Source organism: Triticum urartu, chromosome 7A (assembly GCF_056163025.1).
Source record: "Triticum urartu cultivar PI428250 chromosome 7A, HENAU_Tu73, whole genome shotgun sequence".
In the NCBI taxonomy this organism is placed as follows: domain Eukaryota; kingdom Viridiplantae; phylum Streptophyta; class Magnoliopsida; order Poales; family Poaceae; genus Triticum; species Triticum urartu.
Window position 1 is genome coordinate 721,785,404 of NC_141879.1, and position 8,368 is coordinate 721,793,771.

At 53.0% G+C, this 8,368-nt stretch overlaps 1 protein-coding gene and 1 pseudogene across 1 annotated transcript; both read right to left on the reverse strand.

The window, feature by feature from the left end:
* Nucleotides 1-2,217: 2,217 nt before the first annotated feature.
* On the reverse strand, nucleotides 2,218-3,030 carry LOC147962226 (uncharacterized). The gene has a single exon (XM_087534100.1). The coding sequence runs from the start codon at nucleotides 3,028-3,030 to the stop codon at nucleotides 2,218-2,220; it is 813 nt and encodes a 270-aa protein (XP_087390226.1).
* Nucleotides 3,031-3,642: 612 nt separating this feature from the next.
* On the reverse strand, nucleotides 3,643-6,935 carry LOC125519443 (disease resistance protein RGA5-like; annotated as a pseudogene).
* Nucleotides 6,936-8,368: the final 1,433 nt, after the last annotated feature.

Consider the following 8,368-nt stretch of genomic DNA (forward strand, 5'->3'; position numbering starts at 1 on the left):
GGGGGAGGTGCGCAGCCCCCTTGGGCTCCCTTTCTCCTTTCCACTAAGGCCCATGAAGGCCCATATGGCTCCCGGGGGGTTCCGGTAACCTCCCGGTAACCCGGTAAAATCGCGATTTCACCCGGAACACTTCCGATGTCCAAACATAGGCTTCCAATATATCAATCTTTACGTCTCGGCCATTTCGAGACTCCTCGTCATGTCCGTGATCACATCCGGGACTCCGAACAACCTTCGGTACATCAAAATGCATAAACTCATAATGTAACTGTCATCGTAACCTTAAGCGTGCGGACCCTACGGGTTCGAGAACAATGTAGACATGACCGAGACATGTCTCCGGTCAATAACCAATAGCGGGAACTGGATGCTCATATTGGCTCCTACATATTCTACGAAGATCTTTATCGGTCAGACCGCATAACAACATACGTTGTTCCCTTTGTCATCGGTATGTTACTTGCCCGAGATTCGATCGTCGGTATCCAATACCTAGTTCAATCTCGTTACCGGCAAGTCTCTTTACTCGTTCCGTAATATATCATCTCACAACTAACATATTAGTTGTAATGCTTGCAAGGCTTATGTGATGTGTATTACCGAGAGGGCCCAGAGATACCTCTCCGACAATCGGAGTGACAAATCCTAATCTCGAAATACGCCAACCCAACATCTACCTTTGGAGACACCTGTAATGCTCCTTTATAATCACCCAGTTACGTTGTGACATTTGGTAGCACCCAAAGTGTTCCTCCGGCAAACGGGAGTTGCATAATCTCATAGTCATAGGAACATGTATAAGTCATGAAGAAAGCAATAGCAACATACTAAACAATCGGGTGCTAAGCTAATGGAATGGGTCATGTCAATCTGATCATTCAACTAATGATGTGACCTCGTTAATCAAATAACAACTTATTGTTCATGGTTAGGAAACATAACCATCTTTGATTAACGAGCTAGTCAAGTAGAGGCATACTAGTGACACTCTGTTTGTCTATGTATTCACACATGTATTATGTTTCCGGTTAATACAATTCTAGCATGAATAATAAACATTTATCATGAAATAAGGAAATAAATAATAACTTTATTATTGCCTCTAGGGCATATTTCCTTCACATCAGATTTCCTACGAAGAGGAAATGTCCACACAAAGTGAGAGTAATCATCCAGTATAACAAGATAGTAAAGATAGCCAGAATTACTTGGTACTCGAGAGGTCCATACATCGCTATGAATTAACTCAAACGGAAAAGAAGCAACTGTGGAGGAGGAACTAAAAGGAAGGCGGACATGTTTGCCTCCGGCATGCTTCACATGAGTGAGCGGCCGTTTTATTACATGAAAAAGAAAATCCTCGCATTATTTAACAAAGCGAAGAAGTGCTAGGATGCCCAAGAAGGGCATGCCAAAGGTCGATGCCAACAGAAAGAGCTCAAGGACCACCCGAAGATGACGACGACTGAACTGGATAGAAATCGTCGGGACTGTCACAGTGGTGAAGAATCATCCTGGTGCGAGCGTCCTTAACAGAAAAGCTAACTTCGTCAAATTCCACAGTTATAGAATTATCACGAGAAAGATTACGAACAGAAACGAGATTCTGAATTAGATGGGGAGAAACAATGACATTATTAAGAGAGAGAGAGGTCGAGAGTTAGAGGGAAAACTAGCAGAGCAGACATGCGATATAGGGAGACCAACACCGTTGCCGATGATGATGTGGGAGGGAGTAGAAGTAGGATAGATAGAGGATAGGTTACCCGGGTAAGCAGACATATGAGCGGTGGCGTCGGAGTCCATGAACCAATCGCCGCCACCACCGGAGTAGGGTGGCGGCTGCTGTAGTGCCACTAAGAGCGTCGGGTCCCACGCGTCAGGAGAGGGCTGTGGGGTGCTGTACGCGCCATAGCCAGGGGCGCTGTACTGGGCGCCGTAGGCAGACACAGTGGGCCCGCCGTAGGCACTGAGAACGTCCGGCTGGGGCGCGGCCAGAAGGGCCTGGTGAGAGGCGGGGCGAGCACCAAGGATCCCCGGGGTGGGGGTCGCGGCATGGGCATGCTGTACGCATGCACAGCCCCCGTCCAGGGGTTGTAGCCGCCGACCCATGGGGGCGGGGGCTGCTGCTGTCCGCGGGGCTGGCCACAACAGCCACCGCCTTGTCGCTGACCGCCTCCTCCTTGGCGCTAACCGCGGCGATGGTTCCCACCGTTCCTACCGGTGCGCGCCGGTTGAGGCGGCTGCGGTGCCGGGGGGGAGGGGCAGTGGGTGAGGCGCGGCAGGCGGAGGACGAGGCGCCGATGGTGGTGTAGGGGCGCTATTGGAGAGGCCGGCGGCGAGGGTAGTGTGGACAACATGGGTGCGGAGATGCTTCATCCACTGCTCCTCAAGACGAAGATAGGCCATCGCCCGCTCGTAGGAGGGGTTGGCCATGAGGGTGAGGTTGGAGGCGGCGTTGCCGAAGTCCTCGTTGAGACCGGCGGTGAGCGTCGAGAGAAGAAGCTCATCTCCCACCTTGAACCCGACGTAGTTGAGCTCGTCAGAGAGGGTCTTGAGCCGGAGACAGTAGGCGTCGATGGTGGAGTCGTTCTGGTGACACCCAAAAAATTCCTGCTGCAAGAAAACAATCTGTTGGAGCTTATTGTCGGTGAAGAGGCCATTGATCTTGGTCCACACCGTGTAGGCATCGCCCCCATCGCGAAAGACGGTGTGGAAGATGTCGGGGGAGACGGTGAGGAAGAACCACCGGATGAGGGTGGCGTTGATGGCCAGCCAGTTGGCGTCGTGGTTGCCGGCGAAGAAGTTGGCGAGACCGTCCACGTGATCACGGAGATTGTACTCACGAAAGAGAAGATTAAAGTAGGTTTTCCAGGCATAGTAGTTGGCGGAGGTGTGGGAGAGGATGATGGGAACATGCTCGGAGAGGGAGATGTTGCGGATGTCGGCAGCGAGGGGCTCATCGGGTTCGGTGCCATAGGAGGAATCGAAGGGGTTGCTAGGACCGGAGGAGGTAGAGCGGGCCGACATGGCAGCAAGGTGGAGCGGTGGCGGCGCGGGTTATGCGGCGGGAGCGGGGCGAGTGGTGCAGCGCGGGTGGAGCAGCAGGGCAAGGGGAGCGGCACAGGTGTGGTGTTGCGGGAGGGAGAGGAGAGAGGGCTCGGGAGGGTTAGGGTTTTGGGTGGCGGCACGCGAGGTTCAGGGTTTCGGGAGGTGCAGCGGCAGGAGGGCGGCTCGGTTGGGAGGAAGGAGGCGCGGCGGTACGGGTGCGGTGGCAGGGGTGCGGCGGCGTGAGGTAGGGCTAGCGGCGGTGGCCGGGAGAGGCAACGGCGGCGCGGCTAGAGAGGATCGAGGGTTTAGGATGATACCATGTAGAGGAATAGGATGCAAACCACAATGTATTGATTGGATGCATATGCACAAGTATATATAATACATAGGGCAAGTCATATCCTCAACTATATACAAGGAGGAAGACTTGAAGTACAAGAATACATGTGCTAAATACATATCTCAACACATACAAGATATATGTATGTCAAAAAAAAATAGCCCAGTTTTACTTAGTGCGTAGAGAGGAGCACCTGAAGTAGCATGCACGGCCTGGATTTGTCTATTTGGGCGACTTGAAACAATATATGATTAAATACATGATAACTTACGACGCAGCCATTTTGTACCGTGGGATATAAACTTGTAGACCTCAATTTTAGAGGTGGGTTTCTTGTTGGCTTCGTCAGGCAGCATCATGTGTCGATCCTTTGTGCTGAATTCCATCATGCAAAAGTTACCTTCCACTTGCTCTCTGATTGCATACTCCGCATTCTTCACCTCGGAAGCCGCAGCAGACTTGCAGTCAATCGTGGCACGGATTCGCGTGAGAGAAGAGAGGTGCTGGATGCCGAAGCTGAAATTTCCATACAGGGACAGTGTTTTCCGTGCGCTGAATTCGAGAGAAAGCCTTCCAAGCTTCTTCATGGCTCGTGATGTCAACTCCGGCTCCGTCCCACCATGTTGGCATATGAGCGAGAACACCTTCAGAGAGCTAAAGCCACCATCCGCGCCGGCGATGCACCTGCCCGTTGTGCTCATTTTGGGCCATGGGGTGATGTTACCTGAAGAAACTAACTTAGAGAAGGACTAGGTGAGGCAAGCCTCACAGGACACCGACACCTTCATCGTCCAACTGGAACATTTCAATATCCATGTGGGTAACGCTGAGAAGGGATTCATCTTGTGCGCGGCTACTCGGGGGATCGGAGCGAAGAGCGTCAACTCAAATCTTCGGAGCTGCTCTGGTGAAGGGAACTTGAGCTCCAAACCGAGCAAATCAAAGTGCAGCTGGCAGTCAAGAGAGAGGGAAGTGAGCCTGGTGGACCTTGCAACCTTCTCAAGGAATAACTTGACACTTTGATGATGAGATAGTTGTGATCCATGCAATCTTACGCCGAGGACCCTCAGCTGCTCTGATCTATCCATGAGATCTATCACTGAATGGAGTTTACTCTTACTGTCTACACCGATGGTTGACACTTCTTCAAATCCCTGCATTTTCAGGGATTTTTTCCGGCACTTTGACATGACCGTCGATCAGGAGATGTGCCAACATTTTCTGTTTAGCTATGGATGCAGGCAAAATGCTCAGTTTTGTCGTCCGCCTCAAATCCAGGGTCTCCAACTGCCCTAGTTCTCCAATTTCCTCTGGCAACTTATCGATGGCGGTCCCGGCAACTCCTAGGTGTCTCAGCAGAACCAACCCTTGAATGCCTTTTAGATGACGGCTTCTCAGACTATCAGAATCTTCCAGATCAAGAACTCGTATAAGTTTGAAGGATGGAAGAAGAGACGTCCCTTCTATTTTACCAGAAACTGTGAGGGCCGGACGAGTACTAGCAACCCCTTCAATACCCCCCAAGACGGTGATGGATCGCACTTTCCACAGGTGCACTGCGGCCGAGGCCAAGGTGACATCTTGGTCTTGGTCGTCGTAGCGGTCCAACGACAGTCGTCTGACAGTATGCATGCTACCTGGAAACAGCCCGGAACTGAGATCGGCACCGAATGTAACGAACTTGCCTTGGCTCGACTTGATGAAATGGAGGATCAGACCATGAACGGTGCAACCCACTGCCTGGTCATCATTGTAGTTGAACACCGGTTGAATCAGCCTCCTCGTGATAAGCTCGTTGAAGTATCTCTCCCCTGTTTCCCACAAACTGATTGATTCCTCTCTTGTTTGTTGACCTCTTCCTTCCGTATCTTTTCTAGGGATAAACCCTTCAGCTATCCATACCCGTATCAGACGATCTTTCTTAATGGCATAATCTTCTCGAAAAACACTAAGGTACAGCAAGCAAGACTTCAAAGGCAGAGACAAAGCAGCATAACTCATCTGCAGTAGCTTCATCACCCCTTCCGATGTGAAGTATTGCTCTGCTGATGAAACAATGGGCATCCTGAGCTCTGCCAGTTCTCTGTGGCATTTCGTTGTTAATAAGCCGGTTGCAATAGTTATCGCCAATGGCATGTCAGCACACATTCTGAATACATTTCTGGTAAAATCATCATAATGAGACGACCATTCGGTTTGTCGGTCTCTATCTGGATCTAAGTATAAAGATTTCTTCTTGCTGAGATCCTCCATCCGATAGATATCTGTGGGAGGAACAGAACAACGTTTGGCAACATCGTTGATGCAAGTCGTTATTAATACCAAACTTCCACGATTCTTATTGCACAAAGCACTGTTGATAATTTTCCAAGCGTGTTTACTCCATAGGCCATCCACTATGATGAAATACCTGACATGTTTAATTCAATATGATATATATACATGCCATAAAAGTATATCATTTGATTTGTGCTCGACAGAAATCTGCAATGATATACTTCCTCTGATAATTTTTATCTACGTCTAAAATGCACTACACTTTGATAAAAAGAAAGTACAGTCAGATAAAGAGTAGAGTCGATTCTACGAAAGTACGGTGCACCATATATATGTGCAGTAAACTTCACAAAAAGTGCAGTTTACGCCATCAAATCATGCACTAGATCTATTGCACAAGACTCTTGACAAAAGATAAGGTAATTAAACTGCAAGTACGTACCTCTTCGTGCCGAGGTACTCCCAAAGCTCAGTTAAGAGTTTGGTCCGATCCTGGCCGACAGTTCCCCTTCCTCGCCTTACCTTTTTCTTCTTGGGCATCGGCGTCGGCAGCAGCGGGAAGGACTTTACTTGGTGAAGTATGTCCACTAGAGTCTTCCTCATGGACGGTCTCCGACCAAGGGTGACGAAAGCTCGGCACTCGAACTCCCCTTGAAGCTTTGCATAAATCTCCTTGGCAAGAGTAGTCTTACCACCTGCCATTCCGACGATGGAAACCACCCTGAGCTTCTCACGCTCGCTCATCACATACTTGAGAATAATCTCATCTTAGGCAGGGGACACGCACGATGGTAGGTTTCTCCTCAACAAATAGCCGTGAATCGGTTGTGATTTTGCAGCTGGGCATAGCACCAGGATCATGGAGGCCAGTGGATACTTCGGTAGTAGTAACAAGTTTGTACCTTTCACAGAGCTCAAGCATATGATCGGAACGGGCCTTGAATTTTTTTACTTCCTGTTCACCTCCCGTGTTCACCGTCGCCGCCGGATTCTTATACCCCGTGTTCGCTGCCGCCGCCGCCGCCGGATTCTGATCGGTCCAGTCCTCGATGTCAAAGATTAGCTCGGGGACAATCCCCACCCATGTTGCGACTTGCGAATTCGTCTCCCGCTGCCTGGCAAGCTTGTCGAAGAAATCCTGCTGAAGGGTCACCAGATCTTGCCCTAGCTCTCGGATTATAATGGGAGGATTCTTCAGTTTGGTGAGCTTGTCGACAAGGGAGTTCATCGACCCTGCTGTATAGCTCACCATAGGTTGGCCCTCCATGATCTGCCTATCTCTCTCACGCCCAATCCAGGAGGTTGGCGATCAGATATTTGTGTGCGCTGCTTGCTTGATGGATGCGAAAGGTCATTAGGGCTTCACCGCCCCCCCTAATTTATCCTACTTTAAGATGATGTGGACATTTTTTCATTTGAGAAAAGACACCAAAGGACATCTTATATCTCAGAATTATTAAAAACAGAAGGGGTAAGAGCAACTTCAATGGGGCGACCCATTTCGTCCGCCCGCGTCCATTTGGGTCGGCGTGGACAAAAGTGGCGGCCCAACGCGCCGACCCAAACTCAAATCGTGTCCGCCCGGCGTCCGCGCCGACCCATTTCCGGCCCAAAATTGCGCCTGGAATGCGTCGGCGCGGACGCGCCGCGCGTCTCCTCGCCGTTCGCCGCGTCCCCACCTGGCGGCTGTCCAACCGCTACGGTCAACATAATTTATGACGACCGCCCACCTTGGGCCCACGCGTCAGCGACGACGGTCGTCCTTTTTTAAGCCGGGCGTGCGGCGGGGCCGTCCTCATCCACTACCACTCGCCCCCCCCCCCCCGTCCCCATCTGGCCACCCCTGCCCCCACGCCGGCGACAACCCTAGCCACCGCCAGCATGGGTTTCTTCTCTGGCGTCGGCAGCAGGCGCAAGGGCAAAGCCCCCGCCCGCCATTCCCCCGCCCTCCCCGCGCCGGAGCGCGCTCCCCGGCAGAGGCAGCGCATCAGCGTGCCGGTGCACCAGGCCGAGTGGCACTGGCACCACCACGTGCCTCTGCCGTACCCGGACGTGACGCTGCCGCACGACTGGCATTTGGATCCGGAGAGGATCCCAGTGCCGGCGGCGCCGGGACGGCCAGGGCCCATGCGGAGGAGGTGCGGCGCCGGCGGGCGTTGCTGAGTGAGGAGCAGCGTGCCGACCCGCGCTTCGCCGTCGACTCGCTCAACTGGGCTCGATGGTTCGCCATCGAGCACGAGGAGGCGAGGCGACGCGGCGTCCGCGGCGTTGACCACAGCCTGCCGCCGCCCACGCTCGTCGTCCGCGACGAGGACCAGGAGGCCGAGGCCGCCTACCAGGCGGCCATCAAGGAGAGCGAGGAGGAGGAGCGGTGGAGGGAGGCGGACGAGGCGGCTTTTGAGGCTGCCATGGCGGAGGCCATGGCCCTCTCCGCGGCGGGCGACTGTGTCGTGCCGCTGGTGGCCCCGCCGTCCCCGCCCAAAGCCGAGCCGGAGGAGCCTGCCTACATCGAGCGCTACTCCTGGACCGGAGTAGTCCGCGAGTGGGTCAGCGCTCTGCTGATCTGGCTCGGGGCGACGGAGAAGCAGGAGGCGGCCTACCTCGACCACTGGCGCCGCGTTCGGCTTGCCGAGAATCGCCGGGAGGGCCAGCGCCTACAGATGCTCGAGCACGAGGCCGAAGAGGAGGCGCGCCAGGCCC

Bases quoted from the DNA above. Each gene is read 5' to 3' on its own strand.
- LOC147962226 (XM_087534100.1), bottom strand. From the start codon at position 3,030: ATGTCGGCCCGCTCTACCTCCTCCGGTCCTAGCAACCCCTTCGATTCC.